The sequence below is a fragment of the Neomonachus schauinslandi genome, chromosome 9 (assembly GCF_002201575.2).
Source record: "Neomonachus schauinslandi chromosome 9, ASM220157v2, whole genome shotgun sequence".
Classification (NCBI taxonomy): domain Eukaryota; kingdom Metazoa; phylum Chordata; class Mammalia; order Carnivora; family Phocidae; genus Neomonachus; species Neomonachus schauinslandi.
In genome coordinates this window covers 82,395,085-82,420,773 of record NC_058411.1, presented here as the reverse complement: position 1 = coordinate 82,420,773, position 25,689 = coordinate 82,395,085, and the positions used below count along the sequence as shown (strand labels likewise).

The 25,689-nt window shown below is 57.9% G+C and overlaps 2 protein-coding genes across 2 annotated transcripts; one reads left to right on the top strand and one right to left on the bottom strand.

The window, feature by feature from the left end:
- Positions 1-601: 601 nt before the first annotated feature.
- LTK (leukocyte receptor tyrosine kinase) lies at positions 602-9,009 on the top strand. The gene is given in 25 exon segments (XM_021695739.1): positions 602-683; positions 884-937; positions 940-1,026; positions 1,116-1,284; positions 1,754-1,904; positions 2,049-2,140; positions 2,142-2,181; positions 2,385-2,442; positions 2,445-2,540; positions 4,375-4,473; positions 4,881-4,983; positions 4,985-5,028; positions 5,689-5,784; positions 6,059-6,251; positions 6,769-6,859; positions 6,957-6,967; positions 6,969-7,019; positions 7,205-7,334; positions 7,647-7,744; positions 7,881-7,973; positions 8,079-8,183; positions 8,295-8,377; positions 8,380-8,425; positions 8,500-8,590; positions 8,686-9,009. Coding segments are annotated over 25 exon segments (2,487 nt in total).
- Positions 9,010-9,402: 393 nt separating this feature from the next.
- ITPKA (inositol-trisphosphate 3-kinase A) lies at positions 9,403-18,034 on the bottom strand. Its single transcript, XM_021695628.1, has 7 exons — positions 17,546-18,034; positions 11,386-11,482; positions 11,084-11,300; positions 10,747-10,951; positions 10,414-10,515; positions 10,101-10,172; positions 9,403-9,986 (listed from the first exon to the last, which is right to left on the bottom strand). The coding sequence occupies exons 1-7, from the start codon at positions 18,032-18,034 to the stop codon at positions 9,783-9,785; spliced, it is 1,386 nt and encodes a 461-aa protein (XP_021551303.1). The 3' UTR covers positions 9,403-9,782.
- Between the last annotated feature and the right edge of the window lie 7,655 nt (positions 18,035-25,689).

Sequence of the window (25,689 nt, the reverse complement as noted above, 5' to 3'; positions counted from 1 at the left end):
GGGGGGGGGGGGGGGGGGGGGGGGGGGGGGCACTTTCTCCCCTACCTTGGGATCCAGACAGCCCTTGGAGGGGTGCTCACAAAGATCTTCCAGGAAGCTTGGGGACCTTGCTGCCCACATGCCCCACCCCTCCCTCCTTCAGCATCCTGGGTTCTGAGGTGGGAGTGGCCAGGCTGGCTTTAGGACCGGCAGTGTCTAGCAAGCAGTTGGACTCTGCTATAAGGGGCAGGCCGGCCAAGGTGACAAGGTCTGAGGCCACAGCCCTAGGTGTGGCAGCCTGAACAAGCCAGGGACTGCTCAGGCTGGCTGCTGCTGTGGCTTAGAGCAATGGGCGAGTACCTCAGTCAAGGAACCATCTGGCTAGAGGCATCTTCCTAGGCTCGGGAACAGCAGTTGAGACAGACTGGGTCCTAGTGGCTCCCCCAGAGGCCTGGAACCCTCAAGGCCAATGCTTCTGGGTCAGTGTTCCTGGTGAGTGGGCCCAGAAGCACAGTGCGGGCCTGAATTCAAGGTACCCCACCACGCAGCTTGGGAAGGAGGGACAGGCTCTGGGGTCTCAGCACCGCTGGGGGTGACACTACCTAGCTAGGTCGAGGAAAGGATGGGGGGCCTGCAGGACCGAATTCAGTACAGCCCCCAGGTCATTCACTGGGAAGGACTCCCCAGGGGAGAAACTTGCAGAGGTATCAGCGGGCACCCGGAGGGGCTTCAGCGACTGGAGTCGGTCAGGGCTGGCTTCCGGGTGCTGGTGTGCCCTGGCTGGGTGGGGTTAGGACCACGACCGCAAGGGGCAAGGGCCAGCTGTTGAGAGGTTATCTCTTTATCTCGTCCCCCATTAACCTCCTGCCACCTCTCCCAACCCCGCTGTCTTGTCACCTTTCAGGAGCCATTCTCCGCTCCAGCTTGGGGTCCCAGGCACATTTTCTGCCATCCTCACCCTGTCGCTGCTAGCTCCTAGCCCCCAAGATGTGAACGTCACCGCCCCATCTAGTGGCTTAGAGCCAGCTTCTCCCCTAATTCCCCCAGGTCAGCTCCAGGCTCTTCCTCCCTTCTCTGCACACCTTACCAGGCCAGGGCAGATGCTCTATGACCCTTTCCTCCCTCCCTGCTCCAAGGCACTGAAGGGCCTTGGCTGTTCTCCTGTGGGGCCAGCAGCCGGCAAGGGCCCACATAAACACAGTGTAACAAGGCACACACCGGCAGCAGCGTGGTGGTGACAGTGGGGGCCTCTGAGCCTCTGAAAGGCATGCAGCTGTGTCAGGCTCCAGCCACCAGCAAGTACCTGTAAGTGTGAAGCAGGGAGAGGTGGGTGGTGACCCGTGTGTCTGAGGTTCTAAAGTCAGGGGACCCAAGGCCTCGGGCACACTACGTTGTCGTAGGGTATTCCACAACCCTGTGTCGCCCTAGCAACTTTGTCCCTTCTTCCAGCGGAACCAGGGAAGGTGGCAATGGTCGCCACTGAATTATCCAATACCTAGGAGCCTGTTCCCTGCAAATGGAGAGCCCTTAACCAGCGGTGGCGCCAAGCGGTGGCTTGAGCCCCCCCCCCGTTAAGCCTCCTAAAATAAGTGTAAAATCGAATTTTCTGGTGTGCGGATCTAGTCTTCCCATCTTTTCTAAATCGACAGCCTCTTAAGTCCCTCAGATAACAAATTTTGGAGCGGCTTTTGTCACTAACCTCTGCCGCAGTCGGGCAGCCCGAGGACCAGGACCGAAGAGCGAGGGCCAGCGACTCAGCGTCCTCTTCCTGCAGGATCTCAGCTTACGGAGCTGCGGGGGGCAAAGGTGCCAAGAACCACCTGTCGCGGGCGCACGGCGTCTTCGTCTCCGCGGTCTTCTCCCTTGGTCGCGGGGAGCCGCTTCACATCCTAGTGGGGCAGCAGGGAGAGGACGCCTGTCCCGGAGTAAGCGGAGGCAGCGGGAAGGGGCGGCTCGAGCTCCTCAGGGCTAGGGCCGAGCGGAGCGAGGGGCGCTCCTCCGGGACGAGACGGCGGCGCTGCGAGGGGAGCGATCCGGGCCCCGCCGAATCTGGCGCCCGCTGCCCGCAGGGGAGCCCGGAGAGCCAGCTCGTCTGCCTCGGAGAGTCTTGGGCCGCTGCGGAGGACGCGGCGACGGAGGGGGCCGCAGGGGTCTCGGGGTCGCGGGGCGGGAGGCGGCGGGGGCGCCACCTATGTCTTTCCGGTACGTGCTTGCCTCGGCGCGGTCGGCTCCCGCCCCCAGCAATCCGCGTTGGGGTCCCAAACTTCTTGCTGCGGGCGCGCACACATAAGCTCTTCGTACGGGCCTTGGGGTCCCCACTCCCTGGGCCCGGCCCGGCCCCTTACTCCAGTGCCTGGTGCCCGGTCCTCACTCGACGGCTGGACGGCACGCCGCTGGCCCCGTAGCTGCGCGCCGGCGAGCTGGAGCCACTGCGGGTGGCGGCCGGAGGAGGCGGGCGGGCCTACTGAGGCGGCGGGACCGAGGCCGGCTTCAGGGCGCCCCTGAGAAACTGGAGAACCGCTCGGCGGCGGCCGGGAGCAGCGGGAGAGGCGGCGCGGCAGGTGAGGGCGCGGGGCGGCGGGGAGAGGCGGGCGTGCTCCCCATCCCCGCTGACAGTCATCCGGCTGTCGCCCCGCAGGTGGAGGGGCGGCTGGACGTCGCGGGCCCCCTCTCCGCAGGCTGGCCGCTCCCTACGGGAGGGGGCGGAGGGCGGCGGGGGCTGCGCAGAGGCCTGAGCTACGCTCGGCTGGGCCGCAGCCGGCGGCTTCGGGGGCGGCGGCGGGGCCTGTACTGCGGGTGGAGGCGGAGCGGCTACTGGGGAAGGTGCACTCTCGAGGAGGGCAGCGCGGCAGCTCCCAGGGTGAAGTGGCGTTGGAACCTTACAACAGGCCCTCTGGAGGATAGGTGGGGAAGGGGTTGAGCACCCCCTCCGGGCCCCAGAGCAAGTAGAGTAAGAGCTCTTAGAAAAGAGATTAAGTAGGGACACCTGGGTGGCTCAGTCGGTTAAGTGTCTGACTCGGTTTCAGCTCAGGTCCTGATCTCAGGATCAGAAGACGGAGCACCGCCTAGGGTTCCACGCTCAGTGTGGAGTCTGCTTAAGATTCTCTCTCTCTCTCCTTCTGTCCCTCCCCTACGCGTGCGCGAGCTCTCTCTCTTGCTGTCTCTCATAAATCTGGGGCGCCTGGGTGGCTCAGTCGTTAAGCATCTGCCTTCAGCTCAGGTCATGATCAGGGTGTCCTGGGATCTAGCCCCGCATCGGGCTCCCTGCTGGGCGGGAAGCCTGCTTCTCCCTCTCCCACTTCCCCTGCTTGTGTTCCCTCTCTCACTGTGTCTCTGTCAAATAAATAAATAAAATCTTTAAAAAAAAGAAGAAGAAAAAAAAAAGAGATCAAGTAAGTTGCAAATCACACAAGCAGACAGGATTCCCTAGATTTTCTTTAAATCCAGGACCTTTTTTTGTTTGTTTGTTTTTAAGTCACAACAGGTCTCCTTGTTTTACAGCAGTCCCAGGAACTTAGAGCTGGCTGAGTTAGCAAACTGAGCAGAGAGGCAGAAAGGCCGGGATAATTTATTATCATTATTTTATATATATATTCTCAGAGAGAAGGGGGGGTGCGGAGGGGCAGAGAGAGAAAATCTTAAGCAGGCTCCACGCCCAGCGCAGAGTGTTTGGTGAGGCTCACCTCCAGGCTCCACCTGGGTCTCCATCCCAGGACCCTGAGATCATGACCTGAGCCGAGATCAAGAGTCTGACACCCAACTGACTGAGCCAGTCAGGGGCCCCAGGCAGGGATAATTTAAATTAGTAGTTCTCCAAGTGTGGTTTCTGAACCAGTAGCATTAGCACCACCTGAGAAGTTGTTAGAAATGCAAATTCCCAGCCCCTCTCCAACCTACTGAATCAGAAACTCTAGGGAAGTCTCCTAGCCATCTGTGTTTTGATCAATCCTCTGGGTGATTTTAATACACTCCAGAGTTTGGAAATCACTGGTGTAGAGGCAGAGCCTTTGGGTCTGTCTGAGCCATCCTGTTCATAAGTACTTTATACACATCTTCTCCATTCTCACAAAAATGGAACATGTGGATTGGGCCTCTCCCATTTTATAGCTGAGGACATGAAGTCAGAGGATTTCAGGCAGACAAGGAGGTTGTCCCGGCCAGCCTGAGCCAGGCCTTCAGGCTCCAGCTGATGACTCCCACCCCACCCGTATGGCTCCCGGCTCCCACTTATGAGCTGGCAGCACCTGTATTGTAATGCTAGTGTAGGGAGGGCGACTCTGGGATTTGCACTGGGAGAGAACAGCTTCCCCACTTATTGATAAGCCAGCTTCCCATTTGTGTGCCCCTTCCTCCCCACATTTTGTAGCCAAACCCTCTATCACTTTCAATTTCCAGGGGGTGATGCCTCAGAGAATGACATCCTCTGAGTTGACGGGGAAGATGAGGTATCCTTCATACACCCTAGTGGTGAGCCCTACCTGCAACCTCTGGCAGGTATTGGCCCCTACCCCCACCGCATCTCTCAGCCTGGCCTAGCCTTATTCCTCAATCCCTGAGCCCACTCCCATTTGAGCCACCAACTCTGTGCTGTGAACTATCTGGTTCTTGCATGGCACAGGAATACTCAAGAACTGGGCTGTCAGTTGTGATGTCGGTATGGGGCATTCTGGGGCACTTGTCACACGTCTCCTACTATGAATTCTCAGCTCAATCTGCGAGCTCAAGGATCCCAGAAGAGGAAGTATACAGGCTTGACAGAAGTCCTCCAGGCCCTCCCGCCCACCCCCAAATGCCTGGTACTGCTCATTGTTCCAAAGTCCAGGGCTAGAATTAACCACATAGCTGGAAAAGTATGTCTGTCCCCCATCCTCACCCTGCAATATCCATTCTTTTACTCATAGTCATGGAGAGCCATGGAGAAGTGGAGATCCGACTGCACCTCAACTGTAGTCATTGCCTTTGGAAAGACTGCCAGTGTCAGGCAGAGCTCTGGTCAGCCAAATGCCCCAGAGGGCATGGAGCCAGCTGCAGATAACATCACTTGCATGGGTAAGTCCTGCCTTTGTCCAAGGTCTGGACTCCTGGGGCCATGGGCTGGAAGAAGCAGGAGGTACTGGGAAAGATGACTGGTGGTGTGCCAGGCACCATTCCGGGTGTTGGGCAGGAGATTGGATATGCATCAGTGTATGCTCTGCCTTCAAGGAGCATGTAGACTAGTGGTCTAGTATGGAAAGGGTGATCTATCTATCTATCTACCTATTTATCTATCTAGATATGTATCTAGATTTATTTTTTTAAAGATTTTATCTATTTATTTGAGAGGTAGAGAACGCATGAGAGAGAGCATGAGCAGGGGCAAGGGGCAAAGGGAGAGGGACAAGGAGACTCCCCGCTGAGCAGGGAGCCCGATGTGGGACTCTATCCCAGGACCCTGGGATCATGACCTGAGCCGAAGGCAGATGCTTAACCAACTGAGCCACCCAGGCACCCAGATATGTATCTAGATTTAGATATAGATATCTATTAAAGTGACAATTGCCATGGGAGGCTTAAAGTGTTTTAGAGGTTCTCAGGAGGGAAAGGTTGCTTTTATCTAGGACAAGTATCAGGGAGAAGTTAGTACTTGGGCTGAGTCTTGAGGCATGGGTAAAATTTGAGGAGGGGGACAGAGAGGAGCTTCCCACTGGAGGTGTCTCTATGTCTCCCTAGACTTGCCCACCCCACCAGGCCCCTCTGGTTCTGTTGGTGACTGTCGTGTGACCTCTACACTGAGTCTCCTTATGGTGTGTGGGGTCCTGATTCTGGGTAAGGAACATCCAGCAGGCATGGCTGATTCAAGGCTGCCCACCTCTTCATTGAGCTGTGTGTGGGGTCCCAGGGACAGACGTGGCTGATTTCAAGATCCCTGCTTCCAGCAGAGCAGTGGTGGGCTCCTCTGGGATTCTAAGAGTAGAAGCAGCTGTGGAGGCCCAGGGAAGACGTTTGCCTTAATGGGTATCTGGAGAGATGTCCTGGGCGGAGGGGTGGCAAAGCAGGGTGGGCCAGATGGGCACGTAGAGAGTTTGCCCTTCTTCCTCAGTGAACCATAAGTGGCAGGGCCTGTGGGGGACGAGGCTGCCAGGCCCTGAGCTTGAGCTGAGCAATCTTCGAACCTCCACCATCAAGACAGCCCTCAACCCTTACTACTGCCAGGTGGGGTTTGGCTGGGCCTGGCCCTGATCTCTGCCCCCAGGGCTTACAGAAGTTTCCCCAGCCAATGTCACCCTGCTCAAGTAAGTTCTCCCCCTCCGCTGAGAACCTATGCACTCTGAATTCCTCTCACTCCCATCCCGTGCCCTGCTGTGGTGAATTATGGTTCACAGAGCATCTGGCCCCAAGCCTCGGTGTGGAGGAGATAGAGGTCAGAGAAGTTCCAAAAGGCAGAGTAACTTGTCCAAGGTCAGCTGTCATCCCCAATTCTAGGATGGTGGGGACCCTATGATTCCTTTGGAGCAAGGGTTGCCTCTACCCAGGGTGTCTGCAAGGACGTAAGGAAAACCTCGTCACAGACTCCCGCCCCCACCCTGAGCCCATACCTCCTCTCTCTTCTGCCCTGATTCTGTGCCTGTCAACATCGCCTCTGTAGGGCTTGTACTTGGGGAGATGCTATGATGCAGGAAGACCTGAGTCCTCAGATAGGGCCGCCTGGGCATATAGGGGATGGCAAGGAGGTAAAAAGGAGGCACTAGACCCTCTAGGACCCTTCCCCAGGTCCAGCCACCCATTCCCTTCCAGCCTGTCTTCCTGCAGAGCCCTGGGCCATGGTGCCTTTGGAGAAGTCTATGAGGGACTGGTAAATGGCCTTCCTGGGGACCCCAGCCCCCTGCAGGTGGCTGTCAAAGTGACAGGGGTGGAACTTCTGGAGCAGTTGCTGGAGCTAGAGTCAACCCACTCTCCTGAAGTGTTTGGGGGAGCTCAGGAGCCCTCTCCCTCCCCAGACCCTGCCAGAACTGCTCTCCTCAGGATGAGCTGGATTTCCTCATGGAGGCACTCATCATCAGGTGCACCTGGGGCTAGGGGCAGGGGTGGAAGGTGAGAGCAGAATTGCCTGCCTGGATGGTTTCTCTTCACCCTGGGGCTGAGACGTAGCAGGCCTAGGGATACAGAGCCTGTCTCCAGTTTTGTGGAACCTCGAGCTTGGTTTCCCTCCCTGCTGGCGACTGGGGTATGTGCACCTCCCACTAAGCAAGTTCAGCCATCAGAACATTGTGCACTGTGTGGGGCTCAGCCTCTGGACTGTCCCTCGCCTAATTCTGCTCGAGTTGATGTCTGCAGAGGACATGAAGAGTTTCCTGAGGGACAGCCAGCCACGCTTGGTAAGACCCTTCTCCCAGCCCTCTGAGCCCATCTAAGGACCCTGTCCGGGGCACCTGGGTGGCTCAGTTGGTTAAACGTCTGCCCTGGGCTTGGGTCATGATCCCAGGATCCTGGGATGGAGCCCTGCATTGGGCTCCCTGCTCAGCAGTGAGTCCGCTTCTCCCTCTGCCCACCACCCCGCCCTCCCCTGCCTGTGCTCTCTTTCTCTCTCAAATAAATAAAATCTCTTAAAAAATAAAAGTAAAAAAATAAAGACCCTGTCCACGTGTCCCAAAACAAGCATGGACTAATGTACCCTCTGCCCTACCCAGGGCCAGCCATCACTTCTGGCCATGTGGGACCTGCTCCAGCTGGCCCAAGACATAGCCCAGGGCTGCCACTACCTGGAGGAAAATCACTTCATCCACAGGTTGGGAGTGATCCTGGCTCGGAGGGGGTGGGGGAGCAGCCCAACTCTCTCCCCAAGGAACAGCTCTTCCATAACTTTTATGGAAACGGATCAGAGTCAGAGCTTCTGAGTTCTGGTGGGGATTTTTTGCCTGCAGGGACATTGCTGCCAGGAACTGCCTGCTGAGCTGTACTGGGCCCAGCCGAGTGGCCAAGATTGGGGACTTTGGGATGGCCAGAGATATCTACAGGTGTGGGGTCTGGGGAGGCGGGGAGGCTACCGCTCCAGGGGAGTTTACCAGCACTCTGGTGGCGCTTGAGCAACTAACTCATCACGCCCCTCCTCCCTCCTATAGAGTCAGCTGTTACCGCCAGGGGGCTGGGCTCTGCTGCTGGTCAAGTGGATGCCCCCCAGAGGCCTTCTTGGAGGGCATCTTCACATTCAAGACAGACTCGTGGTGATAACACACACACACACCCCCGCCCCCGGCCTTGGGCCACCTCATGTGAGGCAAAAGGGAGGCCGTGCCTGATAAGCTTCATTCAGTTTCCCCCACCCGTGATGCAGGTCTTTTGGGGGTGCTGCTCTGGGAGATCTTCTCATTAGGATACATGCCCTACCCTGGGGGCACCAACCAGGACGTGCTGTACTTCATCGTGGAGGGAGATGGATGGGTCCTCCCAGGGGCTGTCCAGGGCCTGTGTGAGTATGGAGTGTTGTCCAGGGAAGAAGGTCCTTCACAGCTATGGGTGGGACGAACTCCTGCCTCTCCCCAGGTACCATATCATGACCCAGTGTTGGCAGCATCCGCCTGAACTCCGCCCCAGTTTTGCTGCCATCTTGGAGCATCTTCGATACTGAATTCAGGTGTGCCCCCTCTCTTGCCTTGACCATCTTGATCTTGAGGGTCAGGAGGGCAGCCGTGGAACAATGCTGTGGCTCTCCTGCCCCCCGCATTACAGGACGCTGATGTGAATTCACCCCTGCCAATGGAGCTGGGGCCCACCCTAGAGCAGGAAGGGACTTCTGGGCTGGGGAGCAGGTCTTTGGAGGGCCTAAGATCCCCACAGGCCCAGGAACTGAATCTGGAGAGCTTAAAGAGCTGGGGAGGGAGCATCCTTGGCCCGTGGCTGCCCTCTAGCCTCAAGACCCCCAAATCGAAGTACTTCCAACCTCAGGGGGGATTCCAAAGGCATCCAAAGGAATCCCCCCCTATGGCTCTTGGGCCCCAAGGGGCCCTGAAGGTGAGGACTCAGGCACTGACAGTCGCAGTGGTTCCTCCCTGAACTCCTCCCCAGGTTTCTAGGGAGCTTGTTATTCCAGGAGCCTCTGTCCCCTGCAGTCTGTGCTGCATGTCTGCGCCTGTCTCAGGGCTGGCCTGGCACCACTGGACCCTCCATCCTGGAAACCAGCTCAGGCTTCCTGGTGAAGAGCCTGGCCTCTCCCAGCCTTTTGTCTTTGGGACGAGAGGTTGAAATTGCCTCCTGCAGGAAGCCTTCTCTGGATTACCCTTCCCCCATGAGTGTCCTTCATCTGGGCAGTCCCCAGTCCTACAGATGCCTCTAATAAAGAGCTCTTCTCATACCCTCCAGTGATCTGAGTGGACATGAGGGATGCCAGGGAAGTGAGAAAGGGACCAGAGGAGGGAGGGGACGAGGCCTGAGTCACCAAAGCTGGTGTTTTTGAGTTTTATTGGGAAAGGCTGTCCATTGTAGTGTGGGAAGTTAGACCAATAGATCTAGTGCCTGCAAAATAAAATTCATTATTTGGCCTCTCGAGAGAGATATGCAGCCCCCTCAGAAGAGCTGGGCTGAGGAAGGAGCCCATTGTCCCAGCCACCCCTCCCCCACCCCCTTCTGTTAATTAGTGCCATCGGTTCTGGGAACTCTGGGTCTTGTATGGGGGACAGCCCCCAGCGCGTGCAGTGCGTCCCATAGTGGTTGGCACCTGGCCCTGCAGAACCGTGTGAACCGCCCCGCAGCGCGGGGTTTCAGTCTCTCTCCGGCATGCATGGCGGGGACGCAGCCGCAGATCCATCTGTTAGAACCGGGGCCCAGCCTCATCTCTCTGCCAGGCTGGCCAGGATGCTAATGAGATTGTCCAGCCCCAGCAAATAGCCGTCCTCGCGGTTGCCCTCCTCCCAGGGCCGCCGGTGGTCCAGGGTCTGGCCGTCGGGGAGGGGCGTGGTCTTGCCGAAGTCGATGAGCCACACACCCGCGCGATGGCAGTGATCGTGCACGAAGAGTAGCGAGCTGCCAATCACCTGCCGAGCCCCACACGGTCAGGCCGCAGCCCTCTCCTGGAGAAGCCCCCCATCCTATTCCTGCTGTAGCCCTCACAGACCACAGTCCTGGCACGTGAGCCTACCCCCTCTTACCTCGTGCCTCCTAAAGAACTCAGAGACCTCCAGCGTGTCCCGGATCTGCTGCAGGCGGTTCAGATACCTCCTCTGGAGAGGGCAGGATAGGATAGGAGGGCAGATTAACCAAATACTAATTGAGCCTCTGCTAATATCAGAGGCCATGATGCATGCTTGGCTTGGCAGATACCGTGGGGAGGAAGACACAGGCCCCCAGGTGCCTACATGCTACGATGGGGGTCACAGGCGAGGGCACCAGACCGGATGACCTAGGGGCACCCCTCGGTTTCAGGTTCCCCAACCCCTCAGGGTTCTAGGATCCGGCGCTCACCAGCACTTCCGCATCCCCTTGCACAAACTCCTCGAAGACGCGAATCACCTGCTCCCGGCTTCGCGTGGTCTTAAAGTCGGTGCTGCAGGAGCCGTCAGCTTTCTGAAGGAAGTGGGACAGGAAGTGTCAGGGTCCCCGTGTCTCTCCACTGCTCGAGGGGAGAGGATCAGGCTAGAGTAGCGGTGCCTTCCAGGACGTTGGCTGCCAGGGACGGCGGGAAGGCCGCCGGAGGGTGCCTCGTGGTGGGGGTCAACAAGGAAGGCAGACACCGCGCAGTGGGGTTAGGGCAGAGGGAGGGCCAGGGCGCTGCAAAGCTTAGCGGGCCTGGCCCACCTTGATGCCTTCGATGCGGAAGCCGAGCGTGGTGCTGGAGCTGATGCCTTCTCGCCACTGCATGTAGCGCGGCTTGGTGACGGCGCGCTGCGCGTGCTCCTCCTCGGTAGGCGCCGCAGGGTCTACCGCCAGCATCTTCTTGTACATGTCCTTCCGCAGCTTGGGCCGCTCGCGGGCTTTGGTCAGCTCCTCCTCCAGGTAAGTCCTGCGGACGCGCAGGCAGCGGTGGGGGCGTAAGAGAGCGCACGCCCGGACCCGGTCCGGCGCGGCTTTAGGCACCCGGGAGAGCGCTCATCCCCGCCCTGTGCCCCCGCCCGGACGGGCAGGGCACGTGTACCTGACGCCCATCTTGCAGTCAAGGACGCAGGGCCCATCGAAGCCGTCGAGCAGGTCCTGCAACTGCAAGTAGCTCTCGCCATCGCGCTCCACCACGCCGTGGAAGGCGGGCACGCAGCCGCGCAGCGCGTCCGCCATGAGCCGCGCCAGGCAGTAGCGCTCCGGCTCCGAGCTGCGCTTCAGGATCAGCCCGCTGGTGCCAGCCGCCTTGAAACTCCCTGCGGACTGGCACCAGTTAGCGCTGCCTGGTCCCTTCCTTCCCCGGGCACCCGCCCACCCCAGCGGCGCCTGCCCTGTGCTCACCCGTGTGCCCAGCCAACTGCACCCAGGCGTAGCGCTTCTTGAAAGGGCTCATGACGGGCAGATTCACCATGGTCCGGATCTTCTGCCAGTGGCTTTTCTGAAAGCGACAGGTCCCGGGCGCGCACGTTGGCGTCTCGGCAATGCATAAGCCCTCCCTCCTTTGGCATAGGGTCTCCTCCGGCCCCAGCCCACCGCAAGCAGCTAGGGCCCCGCGATTCATTCACTCACTAACTCACTCAAGGAAAGTTTATTGTGAGCCTATGTGGAGGACACTGAGACAGGTACAGCGTGATGACAGATATCCAGCTTCTCCATCGTGCTGAAAAGAGCCCTGGACTTAGTGTCAGAAGGCTCAGGTTTGCACCCCAGTTCTGCTGCTCCAGCTGTGTGGGTAGGTTACTAAAGTGTTCCGTCAAGGATTTAGAACTTTCCTGAGCATGAGAATCACCTGATGGTCACCCATGTTAAAAAAATGCAGACAGGGGGCTCCTGGGTGGCTCAGTCGTTAGGCATCTGCCTTTGGCTCAGGTCATGATCCCAGGGTCCTGGGATCGAGCCCCACATCAGGCTCCCTGCTCCGCGGGAAGCCTGCTTCTCCCTCTCCCACTCCCCCTGCTTGTGTTCCCTCTCTTACTGTGTCTCTGTCTGTCAAATAAATAAATAAAATCTTTAAAAAAAAATGCACTCAGGTCTGCCTCAAGGAAATTCTGAGTAGGTCTGGGTGGAATCAAAAATTTGCATTTCTAACAATGCCTCAGGAGATTCTGGGGGCCTGAGAAACAAGCCTCTGTCAGTTTCTTCATCTGTAAAATGGGGAAATAATCGTTCTCACTGGGTTGTTATGAGTAGTAAATGAGGTTTGAGTGTGACAGGTTCCAGCCCCTGTGCCCACCCCCCCACCCTGGGACCCCATTCCTTGGCACAAAGCAGAAGCTGGACAAATCTGGATTATTGTTTCATTCACTTTGGACCATTGGTTACTCTCATTTAGGGAGACAAACATGGAAACAAACCTTTGCAAAGGCCCAGGGCTGAGAGGCTAGCCTGGCAGGGCCTGGGAAAAGAATGACTTGGGGCTCCCCAAGACCCCCTTGCTATTCCTGGATGCCATATCACTCCTCACCAGTTGGCTAGGGCCAGGCTACCCTTGGTCTTCTTACTCTAGACCCAGAAACCTGAGCTTTGAAAATGGGATGCAGAGGGGCACCTGAGTGGCTCAGTCGTTAAGCGTCTGCCTTCGGCTCAGGTCATGGTTCCAGGGTCCTGGGATCGAGCCCTGCCTCGGGCTCCCTGCTCAGTGGGAGGCCTGCTTCTCCCTCTCCCACCCCCCCTGCTTGTGTTCCCTCTCTCACCGTGTCTCTCTCTGTCAAATAAATAAAATCTTTAAAAAAAAGAAAAGAAAATGGGATGCAGAGCTGAGAGCCTGTCATCTCAGATGAAACTGGGAGGGAAATGTAGATCTTGGTGTACCTCTTGCTTCACAAACATTCCTTCTGGCCTCCACCCAATCCTGAGAGCATCTCATACTCTGGACCTTTCCTTTTCCCACCCAAAACTCATCAGTCCTGTGCCAACCTCTGAAGTACACAGGTTTGCTCATCCAAGCTGTGTATCTGCTGCCTCCTCCCAAGCGTGCTTGCCTATGAGGAGTTACGTATGCGTTGCAGGAGTTCCAGGGCTAGAACTCAACTTAGAAATCCAGCCTCCCTGATCAGAGGAAGTTGTATGAGAGACAGGGAGAACTGGCACAGTGGCCTCAGCAGGGAAAGGCTGCTGACCAGAAAGCCCTTTCCCATGGGGAGGAGATGGGGGTTAGTGACAGAGCACTGGAATCAGGTGGCTCTATCACTTTTTAGCTGAGTGAACCCAAGTGAGAATTTCATCTGTGTGAGCCTGTTTCCTCTGGGAGGGTATAGCTGCTGCCATAACACGAGCCACCCTTTACTGACCGCCTACAGCCTGCCAGGCGCTTCTCATCTCCCATCAGAAAGCACTGCTCCTGTTTCCCTACTGAAGTCCCTACATGGCACACTAGGGTGTGATCACATGTCCAACCCCCAGGGATCTGGGGGTGTAGCCAGAAGCAGCCCACTAGAAGCATGACATCTCTTTCAAAACTCCTTTTTACTCTTTAAATATGTACAAGGTTTGCATTCTGCTGCATAATAAATCCAAGTTTTATTATAAAACTCTCCCACCTCCAAATCCTCAAGTAAAATTCCAGGAAGATGTATGTGCCATGTACATTCAGCGGCACCATCTTATACCCTTTTCTCCCACTCATGGTTTTCAAATCATGCACATGCACATCAAGTGCATGAGGGAGTAGCATTATTGCCATTTTACAGAAGGAAGTCAAGGCTTAGAGGAGTTCATATCCCCTCACTCCCTGCCTCCGGCATCCCAGTCCCTGGCTAAAGTTCTCTACCAGCCCAACCTCCTCCCCATTTCCAGTCACCCCAGCAGTTTCCAAAATCCATGCTACCACCCCAACTCCCTTTGGGGGTCAAATGGCACCCTGCATGAGAAAGAGCTTTGTAGGGGGCGCCTGGGTGGGTGAGTCGGATAAGTGTCTGACTCCTGATTCCAGCTCAGGTCATGATCTCAGGTAAAATGGGGTCATCACCTACTCTCCTCTCTCCAATTCTGTGAGGATCATATCAACCAAGAGCAACAGCAAATAGGGCTGGTTCCGGCCCCCGCAGGTTACAAAGGGCTTTCATCTGAGCCCTCCCAGCCACCCCCTGAGGTTGGTAGGACAGGGTTTCTCTCCCCTGCCAGCGATGGATACAGGTCAAACGTGGAAGGAGTTTATGCAAGTATCAATGAACTCACCAGCATCCATCTTAGGGAGCTACCTCCTCCAGGGAACATAATGCAGATAAAAATGCATGTATCTAAAAAGGCTCTTGAAGAGTCATTCTTCAGTGGGTGGGTGGGGATTTTGGCATATGAACAACAGCAGGGAAGATATTTTTGAGCAGGTAAGGCTTTTATTGTATGGATATCAGAAAGCAGATTTATTATGTTACAGAGTGAAATCTAGCTGGAAAGAGGGCCAAAGCCCCAACCTCTGGCCCAGCCTACTCCCCCACAGAAGTCTGGGAAAGCAACTCACAGCCAAAGGCTACCTGGGCATCTTGGGGCAAAAACCCAGGAGAGCTGACTATGTGAAAGTCTTTGAGGAAGTCACAGGGGCCCCTTCTGATCCTCACCCCTGGGGCTGCACAGGGGGGACATCTCTCTCTCTCTGGAAGGGCACGGCTGGACACTAGCCTCAGATGCTCCTTTGTCCAAGCTCCATTTGGAAGGCCTGAGAACTCCTTAAATCACACCAGATACTCAGTGTATCTTCTGCCAGAATGGACCCTCGTCTTTGCTACTCATCCCTATACCTCCTGACTCCCACTCCTTACCTCTAACCACTCAGTCTCTGGCCGAAGCTCTCTGCCAGCCCAACCTCCTCCTCATGTTCCCATTGCCCTATCAAACCAGCACTCCCTGTGGTGGTGGTGGTGGTGAGAGCAATCAGTTTAAATTTATAAAATGATTTGCACTGAGGTATAAGTGACCCACGACTTCACCCTCTCAGGGGCATTTGCTTTTTAAAAAGGAAGTCTGTTAACCTAAATTTTGCTCTATAATTAGTGAAAAGTGAAGTGTGGGAGTTCTGGGTCCAGGACAGGATGGCATCGAGGTCTCCTTACCTATCCTGGAGCACTGAAAGAAGAGAACCAAGTGAACAGGAGGCAAACACCCTCTCTTCTGCTACAGCAACACCCCAAAATTGTTTTAAGAGGCAGGCAAGGCCTAAGAATACAGTCATGCCAACTGCTCTTGGGGATAGGCCCCCAACCCCTCTCCTGATCTGTCTGGGTTTCCCTGCCCACGACTTTCTCTACCAGAAGAAGGGCCCCAGGAGGGAGGCAGGTTGCCCAGTCCAACTACTCTGGGGGGAGCCCAGCTCCAGGCTCTGGGCAGGACGTGCGGTGTTCCCAGGAGACGGAGCCTCTCTGTCTTGAGTGAACCCAAGACACACTCAAGACACCATGTGCCCTGTGTGAGTATGTTCCAGGCAGAGGCAAGGTAGAGCCTTCCGGGCCGCCTCTTGCTCCGAGCTAGTCCGTTATGTACCCAGGCCCGCGGGTAAGGGGCTGGCCAGCCGGCAGCTCCCGAGGGCTGCTGCAGGACCCGTCTCCCAGGCGCATCCTTCGCGGCCCGCCGATGGCCTCCGCTTCCTGACTGGGAGAGCCCTAAAGGCAGCCTGGGCCGGCGCTCTGTGCCGCTCCCGGACCGGCCTCAAGGCAAAGTCCGCGCCGGGCCCTTCCACGCGGACGCAGGCAGCCTCTGTCAACAGCTACTGGCTTATCTGCCACCGCCGTGCCTGTTTGCCTTCGGGGAGGCCCCGGCGGGCTGGGGGTTGGGAAGGCCTGGGAGCCGCAGCCTTGGAGCTGGAAGGGCCCTCAGCGGCCATCTGCTCCAGCTCCTGGCCGCGCCGGAAGACCGCGAACCTTGGGGAGGGAGAGACTGGCCGAAGACGCCCGGGGCACAGCTGCGACCGGTCTCCAGAGTCTTGACCCCAGCCCGGCTGCCTACGTTGCAGGCAGGCTTGGGTCGCGGGACCTCCTCCGACTGGGGGCGAAAGAGGGAAGCGGGGGGCTGCGCTCCTGGCGTACTTTCTTCTGCACCCGCTTCTGGGCTTGGCAGAGATCTGACCAGGGCAGCGGTGCACCCAGAACTACCGCTCCGCATTTCGGAGGAGGTGGAAAAGAAGGAGTCCTCTCACTGTCCCACATTCCACCGCCCTGGAAATCCCTCGGTGGCACCCGCATCCCTGTCGGAGCCAGGGTTGTACTAGGAATGATCACGGATCACGGGTATCCTTATCTCCGGAGGAGGAGAGAGGGACTCCCCGCACCCTACACTTGAGGGCGGCGGCGGCGTGTGTGTGTGTGTGTGTGTGTGTGTGTGTGTTCGTTCCTGCTCTAGGAGCCCTTTTTCCCTTGTGTCCCTTACAAATCACGCTGCCCTCTGGGTAATGTAAGTCTCAGCGGGTAACTGATCACAGCAAGTCGTTACAGGGTCTCCTCCGCCTCGTCCAATCCGAACGAGCTTCGAAGCCCGGGTTCTGCAGGCGGAGGCCGCGCCTCAGGGCTCCCCCCACCGCGCCCAGGCCACCCCGGCGCGCGTCCGCAACTCTCACCGCCCTTTTGGGCGGGCCCGGAGCCACCAGAGCCTGCGGGGCGCCCTTCGTCTCTCCCTCCGCTCCAGGGACACTTGCATAACGTGGATCTAGAACAACTCCTTCGCGTTGACCGCGGGCAGTTATTTAAAATATTTGGCCTTGGTTAAAAAGAGGGGACAAGATGGCTATCCCAGGGGCTGCACACCCCTAAGGGGCAGGCACTGGGAATGACTTCGCTGCACCCTGACCCGGGTTATCCAAGGGTCAAACCTGGCGCCGGAACAGCCAGGTTACCAGAGGCGGCGGTTAGCAGGAGGATCCCCCCCCCTTTCAGCCTCAGTTTACCTTCTCCCGGCTTTGATTAGGAGCAGTAAACCGAGGCAGGGCTGCGTTCCACTCCCTGCCCGAGCCCCCAGCCCCGAGGCCCTCCCTTCTCCGCGTCCACGCCTCGTGCGGGCGCGGGGAGCAGACGGCGGCAGCTCCCGAGCAGAGCCTGGAGCGCCGCTCCACTCCCACTCAGGAGAGGGAAACCGTGGCAACGGCGGGGGTGGGGCCGCTGCGCGGGAGAGGGGGCGGGGAGAGAGGGAGACTCGTTCGCCCCTCTCTCTCTCCGAGAGTTCGCGGGGCAAGTCCAAGCCCCTCCGATCCCTCCGGCCCCACTTCCCGGCCCGCAAGTCACGATCTCCACCCTCGCCCCACCCGGTGCCCACGGCCGGTCGCAGACTCCTCCTCCCTCTCCTTCTTAGACGCCCTAGGGCCCGGGCCGCGACCCGCCGGTGGAAGCCCGGAGAAAACTGCCAAGGCGGGAGGTCGGCCCGGCGCCTCCCTGCGACCCCAGTGCCCCAGCTAGGCGGTGAGGGCCAGACCCTGGGCGGAGGGAGCCGAGCGCCGAAGTCAGTCCTGCGCCAGCTCAGAGCTGGGTCCGCCGCGCGCAGCCCCCGCGCCCCGCGCTGGCCCCGCCCCCGCGGCCCATACCTGACCCACGTCCTCGCTGGCTTCCAGCTGCACGTTGCCGCGGCTCCGGCTCTCGCTGTCGCTCAGCAGATCGTCCTCCGAGTCCTCGGGCAGCGACGAGGAGCCAGTGGAGGAGAGCGACGAGGTGGAGAGGCGGCGCGGCTGCTGCAGGTGTGAGGAGCCCACGGCCGGGAGCCAGCCACCCTCCGGCTCCGGCGGCCCCGGGCTGGCCGGGGGTACGTCCGGCTCCTCGGCTGTCACAGTCAGCTGCGGGATCACCGGGGCAGGGGGAGCCCGCGGAAGCCCGTTGGGGACCTGTCCCCCACGCCTCTTGGCCCCGCGGGCCCGGGGCTCCCCTGCGGCGGCGGCGGCGGCGACCGCCGCGCAGCGCGCCTCGAAGAGCAGGCGCAGCTCCCCGACACTCCGGCGCGGGGCCCGCTCCAGCCCCGGGCTGCAGGGCCGCGCGCCTCCCGGCCGCGCCATGCTCGTCGGGCCCCCGGGCAGGGTCATCTCCCCGCACGCGAGCCGCAGCGGAGCCCACCAGCCCGCGCCGCCGCGAGGACTGGAGACGCTCGGCGCCCCCGGCGCGAGACTGCCCCGAGGCGGAGCCTGCGCGGCCTGCCCGCCTGGGCCCCGCCTCGGCCGCGCCCCCCGCCCACTCCTTTCACTTTCAGAGAAAGCGCGGGCCTCCAAGGGCCCTTGCCCGGCCGGGAAGCTCCTTGTTGCTCCTCCAGGTGGCCGGGAAGCCCAGACCTCGTGGACACAAAGCCAGGGCCTGTCCCTCACGGCCCCTCTGTGCCCGCCCTCGAGGAGACGGGAGGGGTCGCCCTGCCCCTGGCCCTACAGTCTTGGAGATGGTCCTGCTCTCGCTCTCCCGCCCTGTTCCTCCGGGTCCTTCCCGCGTTCCATCCATCCTGGGCCAAGGTTTCCAGGTTTCCGGGCTTTCCTACGCGTCCGGGGCCCCTTCAGCACAGAATGCAAGGCCATCAACTTCCCGAAGAAGCCTCACCCCAGGGCGCGCGCACAAGTGAGGACTCCGTCCCGGGAACGACCTGAGGCTTCCTCCCCCAAGCTCCCCACTTCCCAGGGGGCAGAGAACAAGGTCGGGGGCGGGGCCTGAATCTCTCCTTGTGTCCTTGCGGAGTCCTGGGCAGCATCCCTTGGCCACTGCCTGGTGCGGGGGTGGGGGTGGGGGGCCGGGGGGTGCTGAGCCCTTCTTCCTCTTTTCCCTATGGAGTTCGGAGCTTGGAGTCTGCTGTATGACCATAAGCAAGTCATCTCACCTCTTTGAACTGCTTATTCTTCTCCGCAGGGCTGTTGTCCACCTCACAGGATTGCTATGAGAATACGATCAAATGAAAGATGTAAAATCTATAAAACGTTAGAATAGTTTTAGTGTGGGTGGTAGAAAGAGCCAGTCTCAGGTTCGTCACACTCTAGACGTCATCTTAGGGAGTCGCTTCCCTTTGTAAATTTAGGAAACCCCTCCCCCCCCACCACCTGGAGCTGTGGCTGTGATGAGAAGAGAACCCTGAGGCTGGTAAAGCATTTCCCACACTGCTGTGTGCTCATCAGTGGCCTCGCGGTGCTCGATCTACAACCGCTTGACAAGTTAGTGGTCAGCTAACTGCAAGGCTGCTTTGAGTAGAAGTTCGTATTTCACAACATCTCTTGTCTTCCCCCAAATGCCACAGGTGAGGATCCCTCCTTAGGTGGCCGGTGCCTCAGGATTGTTGGGGGCCCTGTGGCAGGATGCCCCAGAAGGATTGCCTTTGATACTGATGAAGGCCGAAAGGAGAAACTTTCCTTCCCTTATCTCCCCTAGGCCAGATTCAAGGATGGCCCAGAAGGAGAGAAAGGGAGTGTTCAGAGAGAGAAAGCGAAGCTTCAGCAGAGCACAAAGGAGAAAGATCCCAGGGGAATTGATGAAGAAAGTCTGAGTGTGGGAGGATGAATGGAGGGGAAGGAGGGAATGTAGGAGTGAAAGAAAGAAGGAAATACAGGAGTTTGAGTATTCAAGTCCTCTGGGGAGAGCCTGGGAAATCACATGGTGACCTCCTCTGGCATACAGGGGTCTAGAGGAACCTGGGTGTATGTGAGGGGTGTACTCTAGAGCTTGACGTCCCAGAAGCACCCATGTCTCCTGCACTCACCTCCCTCCCTCTTTGGGGGCTACCCTGGCCTTTGGTAGGACTGGAACTGCCCTCAGGTCAGGGGAGGGCTAGGGGCAAATCCAGGGTGGGGAGAGCCAGCAAGGGCCTGCCAGAACCAGAAATGTGGGAGGAAAATGAGAGGAGAGAACATGTTTTGTGCACCTGTCAATGTTTGTAAGCCAGTCCATGTCTGGACAACGTTGGAGGCGCAAGCGAGGCAGGAGCTGGGTCTCCGTCCCGGCTGCCAAGAGAAAACTCAGGGGCAAGTCCTTTTCTCCTCGTACTGGGCACCTTTTCTCCTTGTACTGGGCACCTGTCCTAAGGCCAGCAACCGAAGAAGAGCTCTTTGCCATACTGCCCGGGTATCCCTCAGTGGAAAGGTAAGGGCAAACCTGGGAATGGGTATTGAAACGAGAGCTCATTTCATAGACTTTCAGAGTGGGAAAGGCCTTTAGATGCATCCTAGTCTCCTCAAAATACAGGAGAAGTAACAAAGGAGTTAGATGACTCAGTCCCAGGAGGTTAAGATCTTTGCACAGGGCCACAGAGCTAGTTGGTGGAAAAGCCAGAGAGTGTCTTGGCTAGGTCCCCTGAGTTCTATTCCTGTGCCATGCGTACTTTCTTTTATTAGCATCTTGTAGTTCAGTCTCTAGTTCCAATGAAGGTAGAGTCTGCCTCCCACCTACCCCAGGCAGAAGGCATAGGGGCACATATTAGGAGACAAGGTCAGGGGGCTCTCCTCTTAGTTGAGCCAGGAATGACCTTTCAAATTCTGGAATCCTGTTGTTTGTGCCTCAGTTTCCACAGTATTTGAGGCTGTGAGTAGATGGCTATGCATAGAACGTAGAGCACTGTGGAGAAAATCAGACTACTATGTAGATGGAGGAATGAGGAAAGGGGGGTGGGGGTGGGGGCAGAGAGGAATGTTTCAAGGTTTTGATGGTCATGAGGCGGCTGATCTGAGAAAGGCCATGCGAGGCTCTCTGCCTTATGCACAAGGCCAGTTATGTGTTTGAGGAGGAAACTGATCTTTCTTCTTCTTGTGCATCTCAGTTCAGGGATCCTCCTGTACCCTAGAGGCCTGCTTCCTGGAGTGGCTGAGTCTTCACCCCTCTCCATGGCCTTCAGGATTTATCGGGCCTGGGAGCTACATTCCTCCTAGGGGTAACAACACTGAACACAAAAGCTGGGAAAGGGGGGAGGCCTGGAAAATGGGGTGTGTGAGGTGGGGGTTTCCTGGGGGCCTGGTTTTATTCCCCAGCCTGCCTCATTTAGCTCTGCCCCTTCTCCCTCCACTCCCAGGGCAGCAGCACCAACGGCCCCAGGGGCAGGAGTAAAGTCATTGCTCACCATCCCTGCCAGGCAGAGTGCCGGTCTCTTCTTCCCAAGACCCACAAGCAGGGAGGGAAAAAGGATGGAGCGCAGCCTTTGCATTCTGGTCAACAACTCCGAGACATGCTCTGTGGGACTTGGTGTCTTCCAAGGGACTTTCTGATCCCAAGGTTCCAACGTTTTGTGACAATACCTGTGATTCATTTGTTCATTCACAGAGCAAACTTCCACTGAGCAGCTTCCTCAAACCAGGCATTGTGCTAGGTGAAAAGGACACAGGAATGAGTGGCTCCTATAATGACCTCCCTTCCTTCCTTGGAGCGGTGGTGTATCACTTTATGTTGTCTTCTGGAGAAAGGAAACCAGAAGGGATCCAAGCAGAAAACAGGCTGCTAAATGGCTCTGTTTCCAAGGGACTGTCAGGGAGACCTTGCCCTTTCAGCTGCCCCATGCATCCCACCCACTCCCCAGCCCCCTCAGTCTGATGCCCTTCTCTGCCCAGAGTATACTGGAGAGGGCGCTGGAGGGCTGGCCAGAGCCAGGGCCCAATGGCAACTTGAGGGGAGGAGGTAAGAATTGGAGGTCTCCTTCCTCCTGGGTAGGTGCGTGAAAGGATGTTTTCACCTGACAACCCCAGTCCCTTTGCCTTGCACCTGGGTTTCTCTTCCTCCCCGTGCAATCTCTCACTCCATTATCCATAGACCTGGTGGGAATATTCTGGGTTTGTGAGGTAGGATAGTTTAGCAGGGCTAGGGATCCAGCAGCGTTTGCTGACCCTTCACCATCGGAATCACTCTGGTTTAAAACAAACAAAATGTGCCACCACGCCTGTGTATGCGCAGTAAAAACATTTTCTCTCCTGACACACTTCAGAAACAAGGTTTCCCATCCCTCCCAGGAGCCTGTGTTCCTGTGGTTCTCCCTCCTCCCTCTCTCCAGAACTCAGAACCCACAGGATCTCTCCCAGTGGCCAAGGGGAGGCAGAGGGGACCGAGAGCATCTGAGGTCAAGCATGCGGCTGCCGGTCCAAGGGACTGTTCTGAGAACGCCCGGCCTCCGTCCCCCAAGTCCCCACCAGGGCACCTCCCGGAATCTTGTACCGGATGGCGTGGGTGCCTCCCCTAATTCCATTGGTGATATCTCTGCCGGCCTGACTTGCACCCCGGGTGCCCGGCGACCGAGTCCGCAGAGCATCCGGTGGCCGGGCGAAACGAGGAGCCCCCGGGGGTGGGGGCAAGCCGCGCGCAGGCCCCAGGTCCGGGGAGCTAGCGCCGGCTCCGCCTCCGCGCCGGCCTTGGGGGTTGAAAGCTGGGGCCGCGGGGCGCCTGGGTGGCTCAGTCGTTAAGCGTCTGCCTTCAGCTCGGGTCATGATTCCAGGTCCTGGGATCAGCCCCGCATAGGGCTCCCTGCTCGGCGGGAGGCCTGCTTCTCCCTCTCCCACTCCCGCTGCTTGTATTCCTCCTATCTCTGTATCTCTCTGTCAAATAAATAAATAAAATCTTTAAAAAAAAAAGTTAAAAAAAGAAAGAAAGCTGGGGCCGCGCTCCCAAGTCCGGAAAGTCGCCGGGCCGCGCATCCCGCTGGGGTCCACGCCTGGAGGAGCGCGCGCACGTGCAGGCGGCGGGGCCCCGAGTGGGCGAGCAGAGGCCGAGGCTGTGGGCTCGTCGGGGCCCCGCGGCGCACCCGCCCCGGGTGAGCGGGCCGCTGCCATCTGCCGCAGCCGCCTTTCTCGCTGTCTTGGGTCGAACGCAAAGGATGGGTAGCCTGGGGTCTCAGACCCGCGGGCACTGCCGTCTGGGGACAGGGTGGGACGGACAGGTGGGATCGAATGCCGCAAACGCAGCGGCTCCGCAGGACATCCGCTTGCCCCCTTCCTCCCCCCACATTTATTGGGCGTTAACTAAGTGCCAGGTGGCGCTGGGTGCTAGGGATACGCGGCAGACACAGTTAGCTTCCAGGCTGAGGGTGGAGACTCATAAATAATAACAGTACCGCGCTAGGGAGAGCCAGCAGAAGCTGCTCCCAAACCCCAGTGGGAGGGGAGATCAAGGAAGGCTTCCGGAGGAGGTAACCGTTGGGCTGAGCACTGAAGGGTGAGGCGTTCTCCAGGGGAAATGGATGGAGACAGACCAGTGCATTCCTGCTGAGAGGCGAATGTGGGCTGAGCAAGATGCCGTCTCCGCGCACTTTGCAAAGTACCGTCACTGCAGCTAAAAAAGAAAATCTTTTAAGTAGGCTCCATGGGGCTAGAACTCTTGACTCTGAGATCAAGTGTCGGTGGCTTAACTGACTTGAGCCACCCAGGTGCCTCATAATAACTTGGTATTTTAAAGAGGGTATTGAGATAGTCCCCGTGGGAAGGATCAGAACATTTTGTTAGTCTTCTTTCCCCGTACTTTCCGGTTTGGTACTGTTTTATGTTTGAATGACTCTTGGTGGTGGTGGTGGGTAGGTGAAGCCTCACCATCTTCCTGGGCCTGCTGGGGCGGTGGTGAGGTGGGGTGGCCTTCCGAGCCACGTTCAGATTGGCCAGTCTGGAGAGGGCAGCCCAAAAAGCCGCTCTGTGCCTCTGGACTTCCCCCCGGGGCCAGCCCCAGTGCCCACCAGAGTTTCTGGGCCAAGTGAGTGCTCCACTCTGGCTGGTCTCCTGCTGCCTACACCGCGTCCCTCGACCTGCTGCCCACTCCATCCCGACCCCTGCCACTCTGTCCCCGGAGTCTGTCCTCCCAAGCCCAGCAGCCTCTGCTCTAACAACAGCTTCTGGGGAAATGTACACTTAATCTTTGCCACGATCCTGACAGATCCTATGTTAAAGATGGGAAGTTCGTGGCTCAGCGGGGTTAACTAGCCCAGCCCTAGGTAGTAAGTGGCAGAACTGGGATGTGAACCCTGTACTGAGCCTGCAGTGCCTCGTGACTCCTGGCTCCCCCCCTGGGCCCAGAGCACCATCTGGGATCCGGAGATGTGCCTGAGCTGCAGTAAGCCCCTCTGCAGGGCCAAGAAACTCCACCTCCAGGTTCTGCGCAGCCAGGAGGCCAGGCTGCCCCTTGGCCCTCTTACAGTGTTGCTGCTCCCTCCAGCCCAATGCTTTCCTCCTCAAGGGAACTCAGAGGGCCCCAGTGGTCAGGGAAGTCACGCAAAAACTCCACGCTAGGGGTTGATGGTCTCCTGGCTCCCAAGAGTTGCTGGACACTGGCGTCCAGGACTACCCAAGGAAAGCCCCCCACACCAGGGCCCTAAGATTAAGTTGACTGACCCTACACCTCTCTCCCCTCTGCATGTGGCAGTCAGCTTTCTTTCTGCCTCCAGGTATGGCTGCCCCAGGGCACTAGATCCTGGGAGATGCACAGATAAGGCTGTTCTCTGCCAAGAATCCCTGCTCTCGAGGGCGTAGGGAGCCCCCTGTTCCCAGCAGTCAGGTAGTGGGAGTGTTAAGGAGTTGGGAGAAAACCTCACTGGGCACAGTTGCGGGGTGAGCCCCAGGGACCCCCCCTCCCAATATGAGAGGCAGGCTTGGACTGGGCTCCTACCATTTTGATTGTTACCTCCCACCTTCCCATCTCTAAAGGGGAGTAGATGATCCAGGATGTTGCTTCCTAAAACATGGTCAGGAAGGTCTGAGACATCTCCTCAGTGAGTGGGGTGTGTGGAGCCCTTACAGATCGCCCTAGTGTGGGAGACTGAGGAAAGGATTCTAGTATTTCCTCCACAGCCTCCAGTCCCTAGGCTCCCCCTTCACGGTGCCTAGGTCAACTGAAGGCTGGAAGCAGCAGCCTCTCACTGGGGTTAGGCAGTGTTATCAGGGTCCTACCAGGTTCTCTTGAAGCTGGTGGGTATCTTCCAAGGTAGGAAGTAGAGCAGGCCAATTGGAGGGCTCCCTGGCTCTAGACAGCTTGCAGAGAAGCTTCTGGGGAACCAGGCTGCTGAAGAGTTGAAACAGCCACTTTCACTTTGAGGAGTGTCCCAGGCTAAGAGAAGGGGAAGGAGGAAAACCAAGCAAAAGAGAGGCTCTCTTGGACTTTCAAAACATGACTTTGAGAGTCGCCACTTGGGATGAAATCCTTGGACCACATCTGATCCCCTAGTTCAAACGGTGGAAAGTTTATTTACAAATATCTGTACAGTTTGAGTGACAGGTCAAGACTCCAATGAAGCAAAGAAAACAAAAGCATTCTTTTTGAAGGGAAGTTGTAGGCAGTAGACTTTCCCTGCACCTGTCAGGAGCCAAGACAGACAGAGAGACCTATACATCATGAGCTAGGCTGATGGACATTGGCCTTTTTGCTTCTTGGAAGGAAGTGAAAAATGTACAAAACAGCCTTAGGTGCCGCACCCTTCAACACTGAACCACATGGAGGGGGGTGCGTGTGGAGTAGGGAGCCATGGCAGCAACTCCCCAGCCTAAGAAAGACCGAGAACTGCCAAGAAACCCAGCTGGGGTGGGGGCTTTGGGGGAGGGGGACCAAGCCAAAGTCTTACGCCTGGTCAAGATCTCGGTTCAGAGGCCTTGCCTCAGTGGAGATGGAGACAAGTTGTCGGTCCTGACTCCAATCACCGAGGAGACTACTCAGGAGATATGCTGCTTGGCCTCTCTCCTAGCCGTGTGCTGGCGTCTCGGAAGCAAGTTTCAGCAGCTGCGTGGGGGGAGGCAGGGGCAAAGTGGCTACAGTGTGATGCAGT